A 27,967-nucleotide genomic window follows, 5' to 3' on the forward strand; every position below is an offset into this window, starting at 1 on the left:
AATCAAAATCTTCCCGATATCAAATTTCTTTCGTAATTGTTTTAGTTTTTTTTTTAGAATTTTTTCACCTAAACTTGAAAACTTCACTTGATTTTGATTATTAGTTAACTTAATCATGTAATCATCAAAACTTGATGAGGAGAAATTTGAGCTAACAATCAAATATAATTTAATAAATTTATTATTTGGTACATAAAATATTGTTGTCAAGCTCCATATGATAGAAGAATATAAAATTTATCTTATTATTAAATAAATTGAATCCCAATATGAAATTTTATCCCCCAAATCTACCAAAATTACCAACCGGTGATCGTTGGGAGGCGAAGCTCAGAACTAGAAAGGGCGTTTTCGTATTTTCGATAAAACCACGGGGCGTAAAGGTAATTTAACTCGTCAAAATGGGCCTCTGCTTCCATGTTCTCACTTCTTGAATTTCAGAACGCATCTCACGCGCCACCGCCAGTGTCACTGCCGCCAGTACATCTCCTTATTGACTACTTTTTTGCATTTCTACAGAATTATATTTGTTTTTTCAAAATCTGCGGCAACTTAAATCTCCGAGGCGTTGTTTGGTTGCTGAGAATTGGATTTGATTTGTGTTCCAACGAATGCTATGGAATTCGAGTTGTTATTGACATATTGTCGATTTAGGGTTTACGGAATTTGAATTTGATTCCATGCAAGCAAACTCGATCTTATTGCACTCTACATTTTTCGTGTTCTGGTTTTCTTCTTGACACTCTCGACGGTTCAGTTGGCGCCAGACGATGACTAAATTGGCTGATACTGCAACAAATCAAGTGGTAAAGTTTCAAAATCTGACTTTCTTGTGTTATTTGAATTCATATTATCTCGAATCCGAGAAGTCTCGGTAGGGCTATAGATCCAAAAATCGGTGATTAGATCCGATAAAATGCCGAGAGATGAGGGATCATAACGGTTTTTTTTATCTGTTTGGTTGCCGAGGAAAATGAAAGGAAAAGAAATTAATTATTGCTTTTGCTTCGTTAGGTCGCTCCGAAAATGCGACTTAAGAAACTCGTTGTAATTAATATTTTTTGGTTGGTTGAAACAAATATTAATTCATTTTCCTAGTAAACAATCCATATTTCTCTTTTTTATGTTCTCCGTGGTTGATGAAATGTTAGAAATAAGTAAAGACAGGAAACTAAAATTTTAATTCTGAAAATGTTCAGGCTAAGTCGAGGTGAATTCTTTGTTTTTAATAAACAAAGCATACAGGGAAATTAAGACTTCAAAGTTGTTTTTTTTTTTTTTTCTCTCTCTCTCCCTTTTCCAGTTTCCACTGTTTTTTGGCAACCAAAAGTAGTGTTAATTTCAAACTTTATTTATTTGTTCCATTGGAGCTATAACATCCTTTGGATTGTGAAAGGTTACAAATGTTAAAGGCATAATTGCTGCTAAACTTTTATATATATATATATATATATATATATATTTCTGATTCTCTTGTTGCTTTGGACCACATTGTTTACAACTGGTGGTGCTATCAAAGGGTTCCCATGCACATTATCAATCCGGCTAAAAATATTTTTCCTCGTACCTGCTGGCCTAAACCTGCACATGAAAACTACCTTGGGCCATTGTTGTATGCTGTTTCGTTTGCTTGTTTCTGATTCTTCACTTGATAGACTTGCTACAGTTGCATTAAATTTCTGAATTCTTAATTATACCTTTGCATCTACATTTCCACACCAACTCTTGTTCTTATCACGAGTAGTTTCTGAATGCTACATTTTGCACTGTGTGTGTGTATCAGGGTAACTCTTATGGTGAGGCAAATGACTCTCAGGAAATTGCATTTGATTTAGGAGTATTTGTTGGGGATTTAAATTTTGAGGAGGATGTAAGCAGGTATACTTATTTCTTAAAGTTAATTTAAATTGTCATTTAATTTCCGTTTAATTGCTATTTAAACTATTTGATACTAAAGAACCTCCCCAAGGTTTACAATCATGAACATTCCAGTATCAGGTCCATGTTTACATGCATCTTACTATCATATTCTCAGCATGATGTCTACTATACTAACATCACTGGTACTTACTCTTATATTATTTATGTTGTAGTGATGATATATCCCTGGAAGGATTACAAAAAGAATTAGAAGAATGTAGAAACGATGATGTAAGTAACTCGACTATTATTTTCTGTGGGGATTCAATTGTTACCAATATATGATATTTATCGTATTAATGCTTCTTCAAGTTTCAGTAATTGTTTATTGTCTGCATCCTGCACATACATTCGATGTAAATGACTTGGGCCCCCCATTTTGGTGCTCTTTTTTAAATGTCTTATTTTCTTAGCCTAAAAATAAAATAGTTGATTGTACCTATTTTATTCTTCCAATCCTTGTTTATCCTGTATTTATCCCTTAATAGATTTTTGTTAATTGTAAAAAAATTTGTCACAGACTGAACTTAAGGTCTTGTATTTAATTGCTGTGGCAATGAATGGGGTTTATTCTTCAGCTTGCTGTTTTTACATAAATGGAAAGGCATTGATGTACCATATGGTTTACTATCTTCTCATACTTTCACAGTAAATTAGAAGTTTAAAGTTGGCCCCATCCTTTTTGTGAAATAAATAATTCCTGTCTAAATGCTTTAATCAAATTTCTCTCCTTCCTATTTATCTTAACTGTATGCAGGTAGTTGCAAACATACTGTCTAAAGGTACAAAATTAAGAGAATATACAAAGGGTGTTGAGAACAATTTACGGCAAGTCGAGTTGGACTCGATTCAGGTTGGTGTTTACTTTGCATTACCATTTATGGGCAATGCATTGTTGTGGGATTTGTGTTCTAACAAGCGGTTTAATTTGTTATTGTTCATTCTATACAACTTATGTATGACTGTTCTTCAGTCATTGTCGAGTTATCTCTTTCTTCTTCCAGTATTCATGAGCCATATTTATATGTTATTTCTTTACTGTCCTAACGTTGCAGGATTATATAAAAGAAAGTGATAATTTAGTCTCTCTTCATGATCAAATCCGTGATTGCGACAGTATATTGTCACAGATGGAAACACTTCTCAGTGGATTTCAGGTATTTTAACTCTTTCTAGGAGAACAATATTCAGTTGTATTCTCTTGCATTTAACATCTCATTGTCTGTAACAACATAGGAAGGCATGCTGATTATATTTGTTGGCAGCCATCAACATACTAGCTAGAGAAATAGTATAGGTCTTTATTGTGCTTTTATTACTTTGGAGCAGTTCTAATTCATGACATTATCTTATTTATTGGCTGTACAATGAAGGACATGTTGATATATATATATATATTGGATTAATTAGAATAAAAAGAACAAAATGGACAATTGAGTATCTACCATATTACAGAATAATCCCATGGATAGCATTTAACATTATACACTGTACTGCATAACCATGAAATTTTGTCAAAAAAATAAAAAATAAAACAAAAATTATTGCTTTGATTTTGAATGTCGAAAAGGAAGGGAGAGAAACCCCATTTTACAAAAGAGGGAGCATAAGGGGGATTTATTTTGCACAGAAGCTTCATTATAGAGAAAGTTTTGTTGCAAAGAAGTGAGGTCTTTGAGTCCCTGGGGGTAGTTGCCTTCAATGGCGATCATTTAGGGTTTTTATAATACTTATAAAGAAAGAAAAAGAGACAGGCCTGGGGTTTTCCATCTGAAAGAGAGACTCAGTGATGGGGATCATAATCACCATTTCAAGTTTATTATGGGTGCAGACATAGAGGATCCAACATCACTAAGAAGAGTTCAAAAGAGAGATTGAGAGGAGATCGGGAGGCTGCATAGAGACTGAACAGAGAAGACTGTAAGATGAGAAAAAGAGATTGTGAAAGATTGAGAAAAGACTGAAAAAAAAAATCTTGCTCTTTTTAATGTTCAGCATGCTTAGTGTTATGCATTTCACCACACTTAGTTGTGATGGAAGTGTCCTGTTAAAATGGTAAAACCTTTAAAAAATGTTAATAGGTTAAGAAAAAGAAAACAACTAAGAAGCATGTCTTGCTAGTGCATGGCCTAGTCCAAAGGCACTGCCTTGCACCAAAATCAGTGCTTTTCAAAAGATGCCTCACCTAAACCAAAGTGATGCACTTAACACGTGTCTCTCTATGCTTGGCACCTGGGGCACATATTTAAGAACTATGATGGGGAAGGTAGGGGGACATCATTTGATTGGTTCACATTAGGTGTATAGACCCAATGGTGAAGGTGGGCTTGGCATTGGTAAAGTTGCCTTCAGGAATGGATTCTTTTTAAGCAAGTGGTTATGAAGGTTGCCCATGGAAAGTGACATTTTGTGTCACAGGATCAGTAGGAGCACCCATGGGGCACACTCTAATGGTTGGAATGCTAGCATTGGGTTAGGTGGTCGTATGAATGCCCATGGAAGGCTCACAAGGTTTCCTCGACCTTCCTTACTTGCTTTTTTGATGGCAATGTTACTAAGAGTCATTTCTAGGAGGATATTTGATGGAGAAGATTTACCCTTGTGCTTTCACTTTCCTAATCTTCTTACCCCTTTGGGGTTATTTTTTCAACCTGTTTTTTTCCCCTTTGACTTTCTCAATGAATCTCAGATTTCAATTCCCTTTCTTCCTTCCAGCATTATATGGAAAGCTAAGGCTCCAACTTTGGCTTCGCTTGTGGCAAATGGCAAACAAATAGATCAATATCAATTATATGTAGCAACTAAGTAGGTTGTAAAGAACCCCAAACCCTGAGTTTTGTGTTATTCCTTCAAGCAGCAGTGGTGAGACTATTGACCATCTTTTCCTTCATTGTCCTAGAACATTGGGATCATGGCATAGGCTTTTTGCACTTTTTGGGGCTGTTTAGATCCCACCTAGATCTTTGGTTGATGTGCGGGTGAGATCGCCTTCCAGGGATTTTGAGGATCTAACAGGAGTAAGGTTCTCTGAAGAGTGGTCACCACATGGGGACCTCCTCTGCTGGATTATTTTTAATTTAAGTTTCTAGTTGGAAAACCCAAGCCAGATTAGCATTAGCAGAAATTTTCTAGACATGGAGGAGTGATTTGTGGTGTTAGATCTTATTCTTAGGCTTCTGAGGAAAGATTGGCTATCAAGGCAGAGTTTTTGGCATTTCTTAAGTGTGACCCTAGATTCTTCTTAGAGACCCAACAATCTGTTAGTGGAAGGTAACTTTATTTTAGTTATTTCTTGGTTTTTTTTGAAAAGGCGAGGCTCTTGGAAGGGGGATAATGGTTGCAGAAAATCTTTTGTCTTTATGTAGAGAATTTTTTTTTAGTGGGCAAAACAGAGAGCAACTTTTTTTTTCTTCAGAGTTGTGTTGTTCTCTAAAGTAAATCCCTTGTCTAGCCAGCCAAACAATGGATAGGTTGGCTAAGTTAGGTGGGCTTTCTATATGGCGTTGTTAATTCTTTTCATTGGGCTTGTTATTTCACTTGACGGATCACCTAGTTAGCTAAATTGATTATAGTGCTATTAAAAAAAAGGGAAACCTTTGAGCTGAATAATTGTATTTATATAGTTCATGCTTATAGATTACCAACTCAATTACTTAGTCTTCTAGTTACCAAGCTGAAGTACTTTGTCAGGTTAGCTCAAGGACAGACCAAGCAGTACATTCACAACATGAGTAAAAGCTAATAAAAAATAACTCAAATGACCTTATTAATCTTATCAACACTTTAAGGCAGCATGGCCATTTTGGCTACAGTATTGTACACTTATCTACTTGCTTTGGAATGATTGCTTTATATGATTTGGTTGGGATTGAAGAGTGGCACATTTTCAGTAAAATAATTGTATTCCTATTTGATGTCGAGTAGATATGATCCGTTTCCAAAAAGACATTATATGGAACCCTTGAGTACCAACGAAAGTGGTTTTCTTTGCCTGGGAGGCAGTTTGGGGTAGGATTCTCACCACAGATCAGCTGAAAAAGAGGGGTTGGACCTTAGGGAACAGATGCTCTTTATGTAAAAATGAGGAAGAATCAGCAGATCATCTTTTGCTTCATTGCACTAAGACAGGAATCTTGTGATAGCTAATCTTCTCTTTGTTTGGGATAGAATGGTTGATGCTAGATTCAATTAAAGGGGCCCTCTTACCTTGGCAGTGGAATATTGTGGGGAAGAGAAGAAAAAAGCTTGGAAGGTTGTCCCTTTATGTATTGTTTTGGACCATTTGGAGGGAGAGAACAGGAGGTACTTTGAAGACGTGGAAAAATCGGATCAAGCATTATAATCCTCCTTCTTTTGCTTACTTTTGGATTGGGTGAGGGTGGGCTTAAATGATGCGACTATGTCTATGGTAGGCCTAGTCGATTGGCTTGGTGTTATGTAAGGGATGGGGCTATTGATCTTGCCCATCTCTTCTATTCTTTTTGTTCTTGCCTTGGTGCTCTTGTATACATCCCGTCTACTTTGGTGCGTTTTTTGATAGGCTCTGTTAATATATTTTTTTGCTTGCTTATAAAAAATCAGAACTCTTGGCCACTAGGCCCACTACTAATTTAGTGTTGTTGGAAAAATACAACATGGTATGGGGTTTATAGTTTTGGGCCCTTCTAGTAGCAACAAATTCGGGAATTAACAACTGAAGATGGTTTACAAAGATCTGTTTATGGATTGCATGAATGCCTGGATAAAAAGGCCATTCCATTCTTTTAGGTGCTCAAAAACGAACATTTCATAAGTTAGAATTGAGTTCTGGTGGCACATGTTACTACTGCTACCATTGGTCGTTGTTGCCAGTATGAGTTAAATGGTGTAAACAAGCACTGAAAAAACATTATTAAACGTGTGTTGTATTAAGGAAAAGGTGTACACGATGTATACATATATGCATGGGATATGATATTAGTGCTGTTTATTTAATCCTTTTCTTATGTTAATTCATTAGTGCGGTATCAGATCGTCTTTTTTTCTGTGCTCATTACTAACTTTCAGTTCTCTCCCTTTTATTCTTTTCTTCTTAAACCCAATGGACATTGATGTTTTTCTTTGTTATAGTTGGATTGATAGTTTCAGAAATTTTGTGCTAGGCTGAGATTGGTTCCATAAGTTCAGACATAAAAATTCTCCAGGAGAAGTCTATGGATATGGGTCTGAAGCTGAAGAACCGTAAGGTATCATCTTTGTCTGTTGTATTGTGGTGTATTTCCTAGTTTGTTGCATTAAATTTTTGGTTTAGTTTTTAGTTTGTGTACCTTTTGACATCTGCTTCTTGCCTGTTAAACAATATTGTCTCATGCAATGTTTTTAGATCTAGACTGGTAGTTGACCCAAAAAAGTTATTGGGTTAAGGTTAACTAGCATGGTCAAACTATGATGTTTTAAATTGCTAAAATTTAAAAAATATATAAATAATTAAAAGACTTAAAAGATGATTCATCTTTTTTGCCTTAACATTACTAGATTAAATCATGAGAAGAATAAAATGTAAATGTATTAATATTTGTAATTTAGTTAAATATATATATATATATATATATATATATATATATATATTATGGATTTATCCATATTTTAAAAATTATATATTTTATCATTCTATTGTGTTCAAAATTGATATATTCATTTACCTATAGTATTATTATGCTTATCAACTTATGAATGAATTGAGGTTAATATTCATATTTATTTTGAAGTTTTTAAACATGCTATTTTACTAATGTAACTCAGCATATTTTTAAAGGGGTTAACTTGGCGTAGTGGCAGCTAGCACTTAGTTTTTACAAAGGGGCTGGGTTCAAACCCAGGCACCCTCCACACTCTGCAATCCACTTTTGGAAAGAAAAAAAAAACCCCTGCCTAACAGGTAAAAGAACCAGTCCGTCAGTGGTTTAACCAGTAGAATTGGCTGGTCCAGTCCGATTTTAAAACATTAGCCTTATGATGTAATATGGGGTTATTAGATGCTATATGTTTGGTTATTGGAAAATTTGAGGGAAATGTGAGGCAAAGAAAATGAAGAGGAAAAATAAAAGGAAAGAAAAATAAAGGAAAATAAAAAATATGTTTGAAATTAATAAATTATTTTGATATGCTCTTTCAAACTCATTTCACTCATCTTTCCACTTCTATATAAAGATTAAATAATTTGAAAATACATAAAACTTTAACTAATTTTAATTATATTTGATTTTATTTTGTATTTTCTGTGGTAAACCAAACAAGAGAAATAATTTTCCACAACATTTTTTTTCCCTTTTCCTTAGTACTTTCCAGGAATCAAACATAACCATTGTGGTTTTGTCAAAATAATGTATGATGGAATATGGGACTTGCTTTCTTACTTACCAAAAAGAAAAAAATAAAAGAAAAATACGGGACTTACTTTCTTCTCCTCTTTAATTTGCTATGCTAGCATGGTGTCAGACTCTCATCCGACTTTGTTATTTTGGCTCTTTTTTTTAGACATTTTTTTCCCTCTCCCATTCTTCCTGTTTTTGGTTGATCCTGCCAAAGGACGTTTTCCAAGAATCGTTGAAGCTTTTGCTGATGTCAGCAATCCATAATGTGTTAATGCCAGCATACGTATGAACTGGGAGAGTTGATAGAATGTAAATGTAAAAGTAAATTTGTTTTGCTTTTACTTGTCCTTTAATATGTCCCCTAAATTCTTCAGCCTCTTTTAAATAATATTTATAATTCATCATGAGAGAAATAAAAATCTCACATCTATTAATTACAGGTTATCCTTTCCTCTAAATTCTTATTTCTCCCATTTTTTCCAGTTTTCTTTTATGCCTGACACTATGGTTGTTGTTTGTGCTCTTTAACAGGTAGCAGAGTCAAAACTGGCAAAATTTGTTGAAGATATTATAGTTCCTCCAAGGATGGTAGACATAATTGTTGATGGAGAGGTAATTGCAATTTTTGTGCATTTATCTACATTTTTGATATTATAGTTCCTCCAAGGATGGTAGACGTAATTGTTGATGGAGGGGTAATTGCGCATTTATCTACATTTTTTATTTCATTGAAATAGTTTTTTCTTATCATGCTAATTTCAAACTTGCTCTTATCTGGTAATTTTCAGAAGTATTTTTGGGGTAACCTGTCCTTGGCATTTCCTGTATTTTAGAACAAAAATACAGGTTTATTAACCACTCAATTATGTTATTGCTGGGTAGGTTTGTTAAATAATTGTTTTTTAATTCTTTTATTGATGCTGTTGTTTCAAGCCTTAGGATGTGGATTTTGGTCTTGTTTGATACGGATTTAGCTTCTAAGAAGGTCATTTTTGAAAGATCCCTACATAGACTGATAGAAGAGCTTGCTGGAAGGAGAATTGTTAGTCTTTGGTTACCATATTTTTAGAAAGACTTTTAATATGGATAATTTTGTCATCATACCTATGAGGTTATAAATGTCCATGTGTTTTTTTTTTCTAGAATAAATACTAACTTCCAGCATCTCTTTCAAAGCTATTGTATTGTAACTTTGACTAAAGGAGCTTTAAGTCGTAATGTCTTTAACTCAAAGGATTTCTTAGATACAACTAAACATAGGAGAAAATAAGGTTTTATTGTCAAAATGCTCTTTTAAGCCATATAAATAGTGCACCAACTGGGGCCTAGGAAGTAGTAACAGATAGTACGATTAGTGATTCTTTTTATGGTTGGAGACATTATTAGTCATTTCTTGAGTGGTTTCATGAAAAGACTTAAAACGCAAGGACTTTGGTTTGGGACATTTGCTTTAGTGGCAATTTAATGGTTGTTTTCTATGCACAATATAATCAATAGTTCTCATCAAAAAAGATAAAAAAAAAATAAAAAAAATCAGTAGTTGGGGTTCTTCTTGACTACAAAATTTGTTCTTTTGTGTTTCCTGTGTACTAGATTGAGAGATTTTAGTATTCTTTTACATAAATTAGACTTGGAAAACTCATTCCACAGGGCTGAGTTGCTTTACAGGTATTTGTTTTTTCCTTTCAACAACTCTGTTCATTCAGTATTATGAACATGTGTACTTTGGTAATAATCACTCATTCACCTATAAGACCAGATACTCTCTGGTATATAAACTCCTTTGTCTGCCATCTTAACCTGGTTAATTTTGTAGCTGTTGGTGCTTTGTCATATATGATTTACTTTTAGGTATAGCATAGTGTTGATCTGTTATGTGCATGATAGAATTCAGCCACGTTTCCTTGGTTTGCTTATTGTACAGTACAAGTTGCCTTTTGATTCATCTTCTGAATATGGAATTTATTCTGTTTCTGAATACAATACAAGTATTTTGTCTGAAAAGAAGTTATCTTGTTTTTGTTCTCACTTAGCTGCTAATCTACTTGGATTGGTATTCTTGTTCAGGTGAATGAGGAATATATGAGAACTCTTGAGATCCTGAGTAAGAAGTTGAAGTTTGTTGAAGTGGAACCTATGGTTAAAACTTCAAAAGCTCTAAAAGATGTTCAACCCGAGCTAGAAAAACTTCGTCAAAAAGCAGTCTCAAAGGTTGTTAGCTGGCATATGAAGATGCAATTTTCTGTTATTAACCAGTTAGTTACATGTATGGCAGCATGTTTCACTACATAGGTGTCATCATGTTTGATCCCACTCTAATGTCTTGGATATCATATGTTTTTATGCAAGGATGTCATACATATAATGCCTGCATTTTAGATGGTGTTTTTTGCTTCAGTCTGGTAGTGTGGATTATTAATTGGCTCCATTAAGAAAGATCTGCAGCTATGACTCTGGATCTGTTGCAATCATATGTATTGTAAAGAACCAAAAATACACATTTAAACATGAGGCAGTTGGTACATGCTATATTTGTCACTTTAACCTATTTAACATTACAACATCTACATCCACTCTATTCAGCTTTCAATTATGTGGAAAACTAATTAATTATTCTTTGTTAATCTTCTAAAAATTCTAGGCTTATTTTTCCTTCCAATGAGATCTTACAAAATCAGAACTCTCACTCGTCTGCCAACAAGTGCAGTGTTCTTAATTTGCTTTCCTATTTCCCTTTGTGGGGCAGGGATATGATAGAAGTTTCATCTGTAAATCATAGAGCTATCAAGGTTGTTCAAAAGACTTGGTTCATTTATTACTGGAATCTTACCAGTTTAGGTAAATTTGCTAATAGAAAGGCTTACTTGAAAATCAAAATCTGAACTGTCATGAAATTTTTTTTCCTCGAAGAGGCAAACAGAAAAAAGCAGGGGGCACCAAAAATGATTCAAATGATTTATATTAATCACATAATGATAGTTTGTTGGAAATTCATGAAACCCTATTACTGCATATGTTGTCCATCAATAATCATGTAAATCTTTCTATCCATCCTTCTGCAGGTGTTTGAGTTCATTGTTCAGAAGCTTTATGCATTGAGGAAACCTAAAACAAATATCCAGATCCTTCAACAGAGTGTTCTTCTAAAATACAAGTTAGTTGTTTAATTTGACTTTTTTAATGGTGCTTTGCTCAAATTCATTTATTTATTATTTGGTGCAAAATCAACCATGTTTGATCTTTTGTGATATCCAACTCATTTTTTGCCCTAGAGTTTCAGTTGTTTATAATATGTGAATCACAATTAGTATTGTATTTTTGGCCTGTTGTTTGAACTGTTGTTTATCATAATATGTGACATCCAAATATTTGAACTGTTGTTTCTTGTGCCCTATTAAGAAACCAACTTGCAGCCATGTCTAATTTATGTTGCATTGAGAACCTGTTACTGATATTTTCAATAATTTTCATTTACCGTATCTATTTGCAGTAGATGATGATATTAGGAACCTTTTTATATGTTTGTAATATTCTCCAGAAGCCATTCCTATTCACGATATATGACTTATATTGGGATTTGTTGATATTTTTGTCCATATTTTTAATGTTATCATATGCCCTACTGATTTTCAATAGATGAAATACATCAGAAATTTGTATATTATTCTTCATATTTTTAATATTCTCTATATAACAAGCCTGTTATCAATTGATGAATGCTTTGGGAATTTGTTTATATTTCTGTTCACTAGGGCAGGATTCTACTGTTTTCCTTGTCATCTATACAAACAGTAGTGCAGTTATGTCATGTAAAATATTGAGTTTACCAATAGGAGAAACTAGGCGTGTATTCTTGTCAGTTTCAATTTTCGAGTGTGTTGTAGTCCATTCTTCTGGTTCTTGAGTTCATGGTGCTGATTAACTGTTGCTTTACTTGTTTAATTTTTGTCATTAAGTTGTTGATAGAAGGTGCTTAATCTTTACATTGATTTTCTATAATCCGACTTCTGAGTAAAGTATCAATGCATGGAACCAACTAAAACATTAAGAATTTATGTTTGTAAAGAGTGCCACTAATCCAAATTGGATAATTAGTATCCATTATCAAGTTTACCTATGTTTATGGCTTATCCATCAATTTATTAGTTACTGCAGTTGTTTGTGTTAATCACAATATTTTTTCTTTTGGAAAGAGATTGTGTCAGTTAAAATTTTAATGTAATTTAATATGAATTAACATGATGTGCAGGTATGTTGTTTCCTTTCTCAAGGAACATGGCAAAGAGGTATATATTGAAGTCCGTGCGGCATACATTGATACAATGAACAAGGTAAATGCTATAGAATCAACTGTAAATCTCAGAATTAAGTTTTGCTTGCACTACACCATTCAAATACATTTATATGGATATTTTAAATATTTTTCTCTGGTTTTTTTCCCTTTAATGGATGGTGCAGTGATTTGTGGTTTTTTTTCTCTTATTTGATTTCTTTTGGCATTCAACATGTTGTACATGTAACCGACTATCTCTCTTTTGTGCATATGAGTGCCCCTATGGTTTTCGATCACTGTATACATGTTTTACACATGTATGTTAGAATTCCATCTTTAACAGCTAATCCTGTTTTGAAGTTCCAAGGGGATCAGGTTAAAGTTATCTCAGAGATGCATGCTAAGCAAGTTTATTTTGCAGGTTTTAAGTGCACATTTTCGTGCTTATATTCAAGCTTTAGAAAAATTGCAATTGGATATAGCGACATCCAGCGATTTGATTGGTGTTGACACCAGAAGCACCAGTCTTTTCTCAAGAGGAAGAGAACCTTTGAAGAACCGATCTGCTGTTTATGCTTTGGGGGAGAGGATAAGCATTTTAAAGGTATTTTGCTGCTAACATTGAGACACACACAAACACAAACATACACAAACATGCATGTACATATGGGTGTCATATGCAGTGAGATAGAGTTTATTTGCAATGTCCAATATTAAAAACTCCCTAAAACCCATTGTCTCATTCTTTACAAGGTTGCAATATGATTCCCAAAATGCCATGGTGAAACCAGTTGGCCTTGGAGCTTTATTCCCACACAAAGGGGACAAGATGGTGTAAACCTCCTCCTCATAAAAGGGCACCTCCAAGCTCCTTCAATCATCACTTCCTAGAGCTTCAAAGCTCATCTCACTAATTCTCGATCTCCAATCCCCCACTTTGAACAGGAGGGTTTGAAAGACCTTAGACACCCCCTCCTTTATATCTGCATCCTCAGACAACCATTCTCCATTTGCTCTGACTTTGGCTAAGAAATCTCTTCTTTTATGTGCGTGGGCCATTTTATGAAAGAAAATTGGTGTTTTTATCCCATCTCTTGTTCAGCAAGCATCCCCCTTTTGGCTTTCTCCAAGAAACCATACTATTGTCCTGCCCCAAGTCTGGATGTCCTTCAGTTGAGACAGAATAGGAAGAAGAAGAGATCCTGCCCCTCAACAAGGAAACAAAGGACTGAGGTCTACCTATAAATCTTGCAGCTTTGGCTAACCGCATACACCTCCCCTTTGATCTCTGGGTTGTCCCCAACACACATGGGTCAAAGAATAAGGACCTGTTGCGACCCCTCACATTGCAGGTAGGAGAAATCTGGAACCCCCTCTGGGTTCCATTTCCTTTCATTATAAGATTAATTTTGGGTTTCCCCTGTTTGCCTTTGGCCTGATTCACTTTGAATAGGCTCTTGATTGGGCTGCAAGATACATCACTAGACCCAGCTGGGCCAGATCCACTAGGGTAGTCTCCACCTTCAAATCTTGCCTGGCTCTTATCACCTAAGTCCAATGAGCTGCATTGCAATGGGCTAGAGGCGGTCCAATTCCTTTTAGGAATAAAGCTTATTTGGGCCCACCAGCTCAACAACACCCATACAATGTCCCTTGGAAGCCTCAAGAGGGGAGCCCAACATCCTATCAGGTCCAACAAACCCCTATCAGGTCCTACAAACTCCTCCTGATTGCCATAGACTGAAACAGCTGGTCCCACCACTCCATTTGCAGGCTTCTTTCTAATGCTTTTCTTCTCTGTTCTCTTAGAAACCTTTATTCAGAAAAAATACATATATATATTAATTCAGTTCTCTGTAGTTATATATTTTATTAATATGCCATGAACCTAAGAAAATGAAAACATTTTATTTTAGTTTGTCCTTTTCATTTATATTTTCTATGGTTTCCAGTAATTTAGACAATATGCATACGGTGCTTAACATGGTTTGTGCAAGAGGGGTTTTTCTATTGTTTCCATGCGTGCATGATTCTCAATATAATAATGGGCCATCTAGATAGAATAGTCTTCTAAATGGAAATGTTTAAGCATCAACATTAAAAAAACTCATTGTAGACTCTGATTAAAAAACTCATTATAAATGTTTGTTTCATGGCAATAAAATGTCTGCTTTTGATCACAAAAATAAATTAAAAAAAAAAAGAAAAAGAAGAGAGATTCATTATTCTCTAAAAGCCTGGCTTACTAGAAGAAAACAAAGAAAGAGAGATAGAGAGATAGAGAGAGAGAGAGAGACTCATTATTAATGCTAGTGTAATTTTATTTGTGATTGATGCTATGATTATAAATTGTGGTCCAGAAGACTCAAACAGCTATGTTTTGTCAGACCTCCATAGGAAATGGAGGAAGGATCACCTGTTCACTCTTGACTAACTTTCCTGTTTACTATCTTTCAATGATCAAAATGATGGTTTACTCATGAAATTAAGAGATAGATTTTGTGGAGTTGACAGTAGCGTGTTACTCTAAAAGTGAGGAAGTCTGGTTTTAGGTGAACTGATTTCAAGGAATAAAATTTTCCCTCTCAGTTAGGAGCTGAACAAGTGGGGCATTTTACTAGAGAATGTATGAGCTATGGCCATATATTGTTCTATTAAGGAAATTGTGTCTTGTTTTGACTGGTGTTGACACAAAAGTTCGGTCAAAATTTTCCCAAAACCTTGATGAGTTATGAATGACATTCATAGATGCAAGGGGGAAAAGGTTGAACCCTATTAACAATAAATTTGTGAGGGTTGGAGAGAATGGATGATGTTTGGTGACATGCAGGACAATCTCTATAGTGTCTGTATGAAATCCGTAAAAGAAGAAAGATTCCTCTTATGATTAAATTGGGGGTAACTGCGTTTTGTTTTTTCCTCTATTTTCCTTTTTTTCAGTTGTATTGCTTTCTTATTTTCTTTGTATCTAACTGGAACATGTACTTTGATTCTTCATTGGGTTCAGGAGATTGATCAACCTGCATTGATTCCACATATTGCTGAAGCCAGCTCCACAAAGTATCCTTATGAGGTCCTCTTCAGGAGTTTGCACAAGCTGCTTATGGATACTGCTAGTTCCGAGTACCATAGAGTTTGCTCTGTCCCTTGGTTCTTCCATTTAAATGCTTGTGAATGCTTAGTCAATATATCTTTATTGCTTTTCTTTTATCCTACAGGTACCTTTTCTGTGATGATTTTTTTGGGGAAGAAAATATATTTTATGAAATTTTTGCAGGTAACAGTGATTTATTTTTGTAAAATATTTTGAACCTCGACATTCATGTACTGATTGAAATTTTAGAAGTAGAAGTGCTTCATTGCGTTGGTCCCTATCCAATTTTATTTGACATTATGTGACACAGCTTTTGTAAGATATATAGATTTTGATATAAGAATATCCTTACAGGTAATGAATAAGGTAGCCTTCAATTAAATATCAGTGGTAAGGGCTTTGAGTTTTAGAGAGGAGGGTGGAATTAAAGCCTGAGGGGTGTGGTGGTGAAAAAGAAAAAAAAATCCCCATTAGGGATGGAGTAAGGGATAAAATGGCAACGATTTTGGGTGGTTTATGGGCTGAAATTAGGGGGAAAACCTTGCTGTAATGTCCAGGCAGCAACTAAAGAACTGGGCTTTAGTGGGGTAAGATTAGCAATTGGGTTATCTTTCCAGGTAGGGTTTAGGGATAATCTTCCACACCCCCACCCCCCCTTCTTTTCATAGGCAAATAAAGCTGTATTGAATCTATTGATAAGCACTTAACAGGAAAGGAGCATACCCTAGGTATATTCAGTGTAAAAAAAAACAATAAAACAACAACTGACTAACCATATGATGGATACAAAGCACAACCAGCAATACAAAAAGCCCACTATCCCAAGTTTAGACAATCAGTGAAATCCAATGAACCAGGACACCATCTCCAATGGTACTCTAGATCACTTGAAAAGGGTTTGATCAAGTCCTCCTTTAGATCTTGTTCAGGAAGCTCCTCGTTGTTAAAACCATGACAATTGCACCCTTATCAAAAGCACCAGAACAAGCAAACTGAAGTCATTCACTACACCTTCCTCCTCTTGTCCATGCTCTGAACTTTCCAATCCAAAAGAAGCTATCTAATTGACTCTGGGAAAGTCCACTGCAACCTGAAGATTTGTGAAGTAAAAGTTGGGGATTAATAGTGCTGGTTGTAGGTAAAAAGCTTGCAGACCAGTGTGTCATTTGGTATATCTGGAATGGAATTGGAGGGATTTTGGAGTTTTTGGTCTTGAGGCCAAAAGATGCTTTCCTTAAGTTTTGGTTGATCGTCTGTCTAGGGCAAGATGTCTCTTATTGATTTTGTTGATAAGGTGGGATTGGCCTGGGACTATGGCTTGGCTGAGTTTTTTTATTTGTTTTTCTTTCCTCTTGTCTTTGTATGGAAATCCCTTATATACTTCCTGTTTTCAGGATTCATCCCCTTATAGGTGCTTTAATTTATTACCTCTTCGGCCCATCAAAAGGGACAAAAGGGGGCAAAAAGAAAAAGAGTCTGAAAAGAAGTGTAGAGCACTAACAGGAGAAAGAGAAGATGCCTTAAATTTCACAAAAAACCTTTCATGAGTTTCACCTTTTAGGGACCATCAACTGGAGCCTATAGAACTCTATACATTAATTGGTTAAATTGTATCTACGACTCTTGCTTATATAGAAGCGGAGTTTCCTCTGGCTTAGAAAACTTCCAAACAAAGAAATTTTTACCAAACAAAGGCTTTCTAAACTCTAAATAAGGCTCAAACTTGGAAAGCCCTCACCAAGTGAGAAATCTCATTAACTTAAATCACAAGGGGAAAACACTACTTATAGAAACTACTTGCTAAAGTTTTCTCTTCAAATATAAAAACTACTTCTGTCATCTCTCTTGAAGGACCTCAATTCTTGTACTTTCTTTCTTTGATTAATGACATTTTTTATTGTTTGTGGAAAAAAAGTGTAGAAAACTAAGGACCTCCTAATTATCAAATAAAATACTTTGGTAAAAAAAAGGATGTTATCAGATAATATCCGGACTAGAACAAAGAAAGAAGAGAACTAATAAGATCCATGATGAAATGCCTACTTTGGTGGAAAAAAAATAAAATTAAGGACTTGTTTGGTAACTGTTTTCGAAAACATTTTTGAAAACTGTTCTCTAATTTTTGTAAAACAAAAGTGTATTTGGAAACCTAAAATGTTTTTAACCTATTTTTAATATTTTTATATATGTTTTAAAAATAATTTTATATTTAGTGTTTTATTTTTAATTATTCTACATGTTTGTATAATTATTTCTTAAAACAACCCTCAGAAAACAAGTGAGAACAAAAGAAAACAAGTAAAAGATTTTATCTAAAAACACCTTATTTTCTGTTCTTAAAAACAACAAATAGAAAATAGTTTTTCATTATCAAACGTGTTTTTTGCATTTTTTGTTCTGGAGGACAAAAAACCATTTTAAAAAACAGTTCCCAAACAGACTCTAAATCTTCAAGTATCGGAATATTGCCTCAATATGGAACTTTCAGATCTATTCATATCTAAGAAGGCTCACATATGTTCATTTGTAACCATCAAAAGCATACCTCTATGAAGCAGCACTTACAGTTGATTGAGGAGCTGCGGCTGTTGGCTTTGCAGATTTTTATGGATGCTAAGACTTTCTTGTAGCCGTCATTTTAAGCCAGTAACCATTGTCATATACTAGGGACTTGTAAAAAAAACCATCTTTTTAGGTTTTTAAATCTTTAAATTAATTTATCCTGAGCATCATAAACTAACATTGCTTGTAATCTTTGGGCAGTTGATTCAAGGGTTGAAATTTTCCTTTGTAATCTTTGGACTCGGTGCAGGCTGCACATGGTTCCTAGTCCTCTTTCCTTTGTAGACTTTGTGGAGTGGTTGGGTTTAGGATAAGGGGGTTGTAGTTGGTGTCCCTCTTTGCTTTTGTGTTGCCTTGAGGTGTTTCTTTGTATACGTCGTATGTACTTTGGAACGCTTTTTTTGGTATTACTTTTTATAAATCGATTCTGATTACCTATCTCAAAAAAATAAAAAAATAAAAAAAATGGGATAAATATGGGCAATAGTAATTCACATTTTTTTGGCTTAAAAATATTCTTTAGCAGTAAAGAACATTCTTATACTTTTTGTGGTTACAAAATTTTTGAAGATATAACAATAACCTCAAATATGCTTTAACTTTGATATTATCAGGTCCATTTGCTGTCATTGATGAACACTTCAATTCAATCCTTCCAAATTGTTTTGATGCAATTGGCCTGATGCTTATGATCCGCATAATACATCAACACCAGGTAATGTTACATCTATAACATCATGGTATTGCTTTTTTGGGTTAACTTAATATAGGTACTTCTGGTTTCCCAACTGAACCTCATACCAAGAGTCACAAAGACTTCATTTATATGCACAAATACATGCATATGCACCTGCCTTGTCTATTCATCATCAATCAAATCAAACTGCTTTCAAAGTTGTGGGATGTGACAAAATGAAAGTGGACAGAGAACATTTACAAAATTTTTAGAATGATATGATGGATATCTAATTTGATAATAGGTCAGTTCAGTGTCATGAAGGGTATTGGTACTGATAGTGAAGAGGCCAGTTTGAATACATTATTTAAACTGATTAATGGGCACCTCAAGACAATATTGATTACATAAATGTGCAAAATGTAAACTGTGCTCTCTAATACTAGCAGTCTGGCTCCGATTTTCTACTTATATTTCTGAGTATATTTGTGGGTCTCTGTGAGATAGTCAAACTTTGTTGTTAAAGTCATCTTATTGCTTGAAGTTGGCATTGAACATAACACAGGGATAGAGTTACAACTTGTGTGGTACGAATTTAAATCAAGCTTCTGAAAGGTGGGAGCTCTTCTTGAACTCTGACCCATTCCAATATTCAAATCAACTGTCCAACCTGCTTAACCAGGTCATATTGAGTCTGCTTTAAGCACTGGGTCTCATGTTCTCTTTGGTTTGAAGAGAATTTGGGTCAGGTTGATTTAATGCTATCTGATCTCTGTTAAATGATCTCCATTTATCCAGTACTCAGTTTCATTGAATAGTCACATGGCAAATTCATGTTTACTGGTTCAAAAGTATGCTTGAAATTGGTAGGGATTGCAGGGGGCTTTTTAAAGTAGGTATTTTATCAATGATCACATTCCCCAGAACAAGATTAATTGCTTTGAGTTTTGTTTTATAAATATCAATTCCCCTGGTCAAAATCTTTGACCTGATGCTTTGGCAAGCTCAAACAGTGTGGAGTGTCATTTTGCAAGTATTTCATCCCTAAGTAAAGGATTTTTTAAATTTAGCATAACTAATCTTTTGCTCTGTGGTTCAAATTTGGTCAACATTGATTACATATTACAATCTGGCACTGATAACTTCTTTCTTTTTCAGCTTGTTATGTCTCGTCGGCGGATTCCATGCTTGGATTCATATTTGGATAAGGTCTGTATCTTGAAATTTAATTAAATATTTTATTCTCCATTTACTTGGTTATCTATGATGAGTGCCCTTACCATTCATAAAGGACTGACAATCAACCGCCATGTATGCAGTTCTCTTATAACCACCATACATATTGCAGTGCAAGCTGCTGAACAATTAGTGGATTTAGTTATTTGTCAGAGAAAAACAAAAGAATAAAGGAAAACGCAATATAACTCAAATATCTCGGTGGTAGGCTTTAGAATTATATTTTGTAATTGTGTAGGAAGGTGGGAGGGGGATGGCTAAGACTCCTAAGAGTTCCGGGAGGTGCCACTTTATCTTAGTATCGGTAGAACGTATTGAAAGACAAGAAAAGTAAATGGAGAACTGAGTACTTTATCATCTTATTTTTTGTTTCTTATAGGCTTACATCATTCAAGTTTAGAGTGATGATTTTTGTACGTAGAAAAGACAACTGCAAAAGTATATTTTGCAACCTTGACCAACTTGCTTTGGTTTGACCTGACTTGGATGAGTGAATACAGCAAAACTAAGCTAAATGTAGTCTTAATTAGATGACCCTAACTAATTTCAGATGAATTTTGCAGGTCAATATTTCTCTGTGGCCACGTTTCAAGATGGTATTTGACATGCACTTGAACAGCTTGCGCAATGCCAACGTGAGGGCATTGTGGGAAGATGATATTCATCCTCACTATGTCATGAGGCGTTATGCTGAGTTTACATCCTCACTTATTCACCTCAATGTTGAATATGGAGATGGGCAGGTTTGATGCATTTTGTGATTGAAAATTCTAAGATGTTTCTTAGTAATATTTTAGTTGGAGCTACTGCTTAAATATATTGCCCCTTGATATTTGCAGCTTGAACTAAACTTGGAACGGTTGAGGATGGCTATTGATGATATGGTCATCAAGCTTGCTAAAACATTCTCAAAAACTAAACTACAGACTGTGTTTCTTATAAACAACTATGATATGACAATTGCCATTTTGAAGGTATGGATCAGTATCTACATTTTCTTTATGGACAAAACAAGATAATGAGTCAAGTCACGTAATTAAATGCTAGACCCCTCAAGTCACTTAATGGGTTGAACGGTGTGAAGCATTACTTGGAGAAATTACTTTGCTTCACATATAATGTCTTTCAGATGGAAGCCATGTCTACTCATCTTGGATGCTGCAGAAGGTTACAATTTCCATAGTTGATTGCAGTTTTTTTTTTCGATATTTGTTTACAGGAAGCTGGTCCAGACGGTGGGAAAATTCAACTGCACTTCGAGGAACTTCTGAAGAGCAACACAGCAATATTTGTGGTATGATTTGAGTTTAAAGCTTGTATTTATACAGCACAGAAATCCCATTATCAATCTAGAAGTTTGATGATTGCAGCTAAACTCTGTTCGGCTCTTTTTTAGAGAAAAAAATATTGACAAAAATAAAAGGAATTAGAAGGAGAAGGATCATCTCCTTTCAATCTGCAGTTTCTGTTTTCAAAAAGGAGTAATCCAAACATCAAGCCATTAATCTTTGCTTCAGAAAACCATATTGCTTGGTAGTGTTAGAACAGTAAAACCTTTTCCATCAGTAGCAAAAGCAAGTTATGCAACTAATGGGTTGAATCCCTGTGGCAAGACCGAGCATTTAGGCTGTCTTTACTCTCTTGCCACTTCTGCTTTTTGAACTCCTGTTACCTTGCCTGTGTATCCCTGCAGGAGGAACTACTACTAGAGCATTTCGGTGACCTAATCAAGTTTGTAAAGACCAGAGCCTGTAAGTCTCTCCATCTTTTCACCCTCACTGTGACATCTAACTTCTCCATTGGCTACATAAGCTTATGTGCAAAGCTCTGTTATTAGCCGAGGACCCGAGTTCCAGCTCCGAGAGGCCCATAACTGTGGCTGAAGTTGAACCGCTTGTGAAGGACTTTGCAAGCAGATGGAAATCTGCAATAGAGCTGATGCACAAAGATGTGATTACCTCTTTCAGCAATTTCTTGTGCGGTATGGAGATCTTGAGAGCTGCATTGACACAGCTGCTGCTTTATTATACCAGACTTTCCGATTGCATAAAAAGAATTCCCGGTGGATCGGCCCTGAACAAAGATCTCGTTTCCATATCATCGATCATGTATGAAATCAGAAAATACTCGAGAACTTTCTAAATCATCGACCTAATGCTGCTGCTCTGCTGGTGGAAAACAAGGCTTTGAACAGAGGTTGATTGTTATCACGGCAACGGAAACCATTTTGGACGTAGGCCCAAATTTGAGGATAAACTTAACATACATTAAAATGGAGAGGGAAAAAAAAGACAGAAAAACAAACTATCATGCGTAATTATTTTGAATGTTTCATGACCGTTGCAAACGGTGTGAGTAAAGTTTGGAATGTGATTTTTATTATTAGTCGTTTCTAATAAAATAGGAATTTGAACTGGGGCTGTGAATGATGCAGGAGACACCTTGGTGAAGTTTATGACTTATAGCGTTAAGTTACAGCTTTGAATGAATTTATTTTTGAAATTTGCTCCCTCTAGTGTAATTAAAGGCAAGCAGATCTTTTAAAAAAAATACTAAAAAATTTATATTTTAGAGAAAACAAGTTAGCAAATGAAAATAGAGCTTCATATGTAAGTCGTCCTAATTTATCTTAAATTTTTTATTTTATCCCATTAAATTGAGTGGAAATTTCATAAATTATTTTTATTTAAATAATAATTATTAAATGATCCTAAAAAATTAAATATTAGAAGGTTTCTTTTTGGTTCAACTTTTCAAATTTCTATTACTTATGAATATTTTGTAATTAACCCTCGCAAAGCCGTCTTAGCTCAGCCGGTAGAGCGCGTGGCTTTTAACCACGTGGTCGTGGGTTCGATTCCCACAGACGGCGCTACTTTTTCCATTTTTAACCTTTGTCTTAACGGCGTCGTTTCATGTCAATTTTTTATTGGTTATGATTCAGTGATGCGCACCACCAACATCTCGCCTGCCTCCTCGCCATCCCACCACACGTTTCTTTCCTCATTGGATGACGAAGATGGTGATAATTCGGTGGTGCGCACCACCGCCAGCTCTCCTGCTCCCTCACCATCCCACCGCACGTTTCTCCAGTCCCAAACCTCCATCCGTCGTCTATGCAAAATCATCTTCTCCTGCTTCTTCTTCGACAACAAGAAGAGCTCTATCTCTTTCTCTAATCTTCTCATCATTCACTTGTTCTTATTATTCTTCTTCAGAAGCTGCCACTTCTGAGTTCTTCGAGCTCCAAGGTTCGGGTGGTGTCAAGGCATTGGATCTCCGAACTGGTTCCGGTGAGGTTCCCGTGGATGGCGACCAGGTGATTCCCTTCCCATTCTCTCAATTTTCTCTCTATCTTATTCATTTTTTTCACGCATGCGATTAAACCCTAAATTCTAACCCTAGGTGTATGTTCATTTATTAGAATCGTGAAATTTGCTAATTGATAGGCTATGTATGCCATGAAACCCTAATTTCAATTCCAAGGTGTCAGTTCATTTGCTAGAGTTTTAACATTTGCAAATTGATAGACTAGATGATTAAAGAAAACGAAAAAGAAAAAGTAGTGCTTTGATAAGAGCCCTAAGATCTTTTGGGAGGGTGTGTTTTGCTTCTCCTTGAAAGCTTAAGGATTGAAGTTGTGGGTAGCAGGTTTTTGGTAACTTGTAATTTGCAAGTAATTTCTTCATTATCTGGAAAAACCGGTTTGGTCCTTCCAGTTTTTAATTTCATTTTTGAACAATATGACGGGTTTAGGAGAAGGGGAAAATAGTGCTAAGAAATCCCCACTTTGAGTGCTTGTGTGGGTCGGGGGTTGGGGTTCAAGCCTGCATATTTAGAAAATGTAATGAAAAGATATTTTAATATTTCATAATTTTATTATTGAAAGGACCTTTGTGATGAACTTACTAGGATCTGTGATTGAAAATTCCCATCTTTTGATTAGTGATGCAAGAAGCAATATAATGGGAGCAGGTTGGAGTTGAATGTTTATTAGGAACTCGATATGTGGCTTACCAGTCATAATGGCAATTCTCACGGTTCTGTGTATTAATAAACTTGTCCATGCTATATTGTTACGCAGCATGTGATATAGTTTATGATTGGCTGACATAGAGCCAATTAATACTTTTCTTGACGATTCTGATTAAACCATTCTAGAATTCATACTTTTACAAATAACCCACCAAAAAAAACACCATTCTAGACTATCATATTGAATGTTATTATATTAGAAATCCTGTAAAGTGCAGGATTTGAGATATTGCAACAAATAAAAAATCCAAGAGTACATTGCCTAGCTGTTTTTGCTTTTAAACACTGTTTATCATAGGATCTAGAATAAAAAAAATGTGGAACATTAAGACCTTTTATAATAATACAAACTAACCCTAATTTGGTTTTTGAATGTGCAGGTTGCAGTTCATTACTATGGAAGATTGGCAGCTAAACAAGGATGGCGTTTTGATTCAACATATGATCACAAAGATGAAACGGGTGAACCAATTCCTTTTGTTTTCACCCTTGGGTCTGGGAAAGTAAGTCTGATGGTTTTCCAATTTTTCTTTATGTATATACCGCTCATTTCATGTTTATGGGTTGCAAAAAGGCCTCATGTTGCAAATACAAGGCATGCAATGCTTATGGTTTGTTATCAACCCATGCCCAAATGGATGGGAGCTTGTGTTGCTTCTCTTAATTGTTTTAGCTTTCATCTTTTCCTTTTCTTTCACTAGTTTATAACGTTCCTTCTGAAGAATCTGAACCCCGGACACTTGTAATGCAGACGGTCAGCTGCATGCCTGGAAACTCATGTTGAGTGACTTATCTGATCATTTCCTACCATCCAATTCACACATGAGCAGGGCCAAATGAGATCCAGCTTCTTATGAATCCTAGTTTGGATTTCAAGTAGAATAGCATAAGATGTGGGCTTTCTATTCCCTCAAATAATTAATATAATTGAGAACTTACCATCAATTGCAAGCTCCAATTTATTTCATATCATATATTATTAACAGGGATAGAGATTCCTGAATATAAGAAAGTTCTTCCTTAGGAAGGATTTTTAAATCAAAAGTAAAATTCCAAATCTGAGTACTGCAATCAAGAAAATTTTGAACCTTAGGATCCAATTAGTACTTTTTCTGGACTCCGAAGGAGCAGAACTACCATTGCCAATCAGGGTTTAAATCTCTGCTTCCCTTTGTATATATCTCTTACAATAGTTTTTTTTCCTTTTTTTCTCTTCTGATGATAGTTTAGAATAGTAAACTTCTTATCATAGAATGATAAATGGTATTGACAATTGGATCTCTTTAATGATTATTCTTAAGAAATCAAATTTAGAGGTTTTTTTATTTTATTTTATATTTGATGCGAAATGTCAGAGTTGTATGCAGGTTATTTCAGGGATTGAAGCTGCTGTGAGATCTATGAAAGTAGGGAGCATTCGTCGAGTCATCATCCCACCATCCCAAGGATATCAGAACACATCCCAAGAGCCCATACCACCCAATGTATGTTCTCTATTTTTCAACTACATTCCTCTTAGGCTATGTTTTGGTTAAAATTTGATGACACATTGCTTGGGGAAAAAGATGTGTCTGTTATAGATCTACTCAAATGGTATTAACTTGCCCCATTACCATTAACCTAATAACATGTGAGATTTTATTATTATTGGTGGTTTAAATTGAATAATGGCAGCAACTAGCGATACTTTAGTTACGCTGTTGGACAGCCTTGCCACAATGCTGAATGCTATGTGCATTTCTATTAGCTCAGATTGTTTTTGTGCAGCCTTTCCCAGACTGTTAATCTTCTTTGTTATATGTCCTTTTAACAGTTTTTCGACAGGCAGAGATTATTTACCACCATTTTTAATCCAACCCGTCTTGCAAATGGAGAAGGCTCGACGTTGGGGACTCTCATATTTGATATTGAATTGGTCAGCCTGAAGCATCCATGAAACCCAGATTCCATGATTCTAAAAACAAGTTATTTGTATTCAATACAAGCTGGATCCTGATTTTCATTCGATTGTGGGTGCTGAAGGTGTTAAGAGCCTCTTATCTCTGATACCAAGCTTCCAGAATGTTGGTTTCCCAAGCTCTACACCAATGCTCCAATGAGATAATGCAGGTGTGTGTGTGTATGTATGTATGGGTTCTCTGTTGATAGTCCAAAATGTACCTAAAATTTGGAAGTTAAATTTTTTAATTGGGTCATTTAGCCAAGCTATGAATGTCACTGGAGGTTAATTTTGAATTGGGTCAAGTTAATTTTGAATTGAAATATAAAAAAAAAATAGTTTTTCAATTTAACAATGTCTAAATTATATGCTACATGAAAAAGTTTTTGACCTATTTTTTGTGCTTCCAATTATTTTTTACACTATTTTACAACAAAAGCCTGAAAATACCTCTAATTGCTCTTAAAAGTTATTCTATTTTTAAATCCTAAAGATGTTTTGGAAGTTGAGAAACTTCTTTCTATTATTCCAAACAAATCCCAAGGTGAGGTTAACACATCTAAGTGGAGAAAGATGAGATGGAGATGGGCCCTCATCTTGAGCCCTAAGGAATTTGAATCTTCACTTGGAAATTGGGTAAAGCCAATTATAAAAATATAAGGATTTGGAGTAAAGGCAAAAGTGTTTGGAGACAAACTGAATATTGAGCTTCCAAGGAAACTTCATATTATCAAATTGTCATCCAAAAGATTAGGGTTTAAGATCATTAATAGAATCATCACCAAAGATTTAGGTTATAAAATGCTTTGAAATTTAATGGAATCATCACAAGAGCTTTAATTTAATTTATAGAATGCTCTGAAATTTCAGTTTACATGAAAATCTCAGGGAAGGTTGGGTGTTTATTTTTTTTTTTTTACAAAAAAATAAAAAGATATTGTTTCAAATGTTTTTTTTTTCTAAATATAGCCATTATTTTTATTTTGCTGATATATTAAGTCCTTAATTTCAAAACTTCCAAGAAAAATATTTAGCATCAAAACCTTTACAAAATCAATTTTAATTATAAATAGTTTATTTTATTTAATTAATTAATTAATTTTGAGAAAATAGCAATGAAAAACAATTTATTAACTTAAATTTAATTTTTTTTCATTTTTACCCCTCAAAATTTCTAGAAACAAATCAAAACACAAATGCTCTCTCCCTTGCTTCCATGACAGAATTAATTCTCATTTTCACATCTATGAATATGAATTGAAAGATCCCAATTATAATCTCTACAACAAGTTGTTAGAATCATAGATGTTCAAATCATTCATCTAGAAAGGAAGAAACTTTTATTATTAAATGATTATAATATTTTTCTAAAAATCAAAATTCATTTATTAATGGAGGAACAATATCACCATTTTAAATAAGATACCAAAGTCTATCATCCACTCATTCCAAAAGGGAAGTAGTGGTAAGAAATCTTTTGATGACACACATCTCCATTTGTAGAGTATGACAAAAGAAATTAGGATTAAAAAAGTGACTACCATATGGATAACCTTGGAAGAATATCATTAATTTATAAAACTTTTTTTTTTAGAATTTTATGGTAATTTGTCCTGTTAATGGGTTTTTATTCTCAAAATTATTTAATCAAAGATAATAAATTAGGGAAAAAAAGGAAAAAAAGAAAAAAGAAAAAAAGACCCACAACCCAAAATTATAAAAGAAAATATATATATATACAGTGGCGCATGACTCAAAACCACTTTTCCATCATTTTCTTGGGATTTCTCTGTTTATGTATAAAACTTGTGTCTCACACTCCATTCAAACCCCACACTTTTTTGCCTCTTTCCCCCACCAAAGCAAAAGCAGCGAGTGA

At 34.6% G+C, this 27,967-nt stretch overlaps 2 protein-coding genes and 1 non-coding gene across 3 annotated transcripts; all 3 read left to right on the forward strand.

Moving 5' to 3' along the window:
• The first annotated feature begins 427 nt into the window (after positions 1-427).
• On the forward strand, positions 428-22,540 carry LOC117917752 (vacuolar protein sorting-associated protein 52 A). The gene is made up of 20 exons (XM_034834130.1): positions 428-806; positions 1,784-1,878; positions 2,094-2,151; positions 2,678-2,773; positions 2,976-3,077; positions 7,062-7,145; positions 8,805-8,885; positions 10,341-10,484; positions 11,336-11,427; positions 12,523-12,604; positions 12,968-13,150; positions 15,554-15,669; positions 15,765-15,823; positions 18,817-18,917; positions 20,037-20,087; positions 20,678-20,857; positions 20,954-21,088; positions 21,334-21,408; positions 21,808-21,865; positions 21,952-22,540. The coding sequence occupies exons 1-20, from the start codon at positions 771-773 to the stop codon at positions 22,254-22,256; spliced, it is 2,133 nt and encodes a 710-aa protein (XP_034690021.1). The 5' UTR covers positions 428-770; the 3' UTR covers positions 22,257-22,540.
• Positions 22,541-22,913: 373 nt separating this feature from the next.
• TRNAK-UUU lies at positions 22,914-22,986 on the forward strand. The gene has a single exon. It is a non-coding gene; the product is annotated as a tRNA-Lys (tRNA).
• Positions 22,987-23,089: 103 nt separating this feature from the next.
• On the forward strand, positions 23,090-26,384 carry LOC117911096 (peptidyl-prolyl cis-trans isomerase FKBP17-1, chloroplastic). Its single transcript, XM_034825286.1, has 4 exons — positions 23,090-23,433; positions 24,530-24,652; positions 25,517-25,633; positions 25,963-26,384. The coding sequence occupies exons 1-4, from the start codon at positions 23,125-23,127 to the stop codon at positions 26,083-26,085; spliced, it is 672 nt and encodes a 223-aa protein (XP_034681177.1). The 5' UTR covers positions 23,090-23,124; the 3' UTR covers positions 26,086-26,384.
• Positions 26,385-27,967: the final 1,583 nt, after the last annotated feature.

The sequence above is a fragment of the Vitis riparia genome, chromosome 1 (assembly GCF_004353265.1).
Source record: "Vitis riparia cultivar Riparia Gloire de Montpellier isolate 1030 chromosome 1, EGFV_Vit.rip_1.0, whole genome shotgun sequence".
Lineage (NCBI taxonomy): Eukaryota > Viridiplantae > Streptophyta > Magnoliopsida > Vitales > Vitaceae > Vitis > Vitis riparia.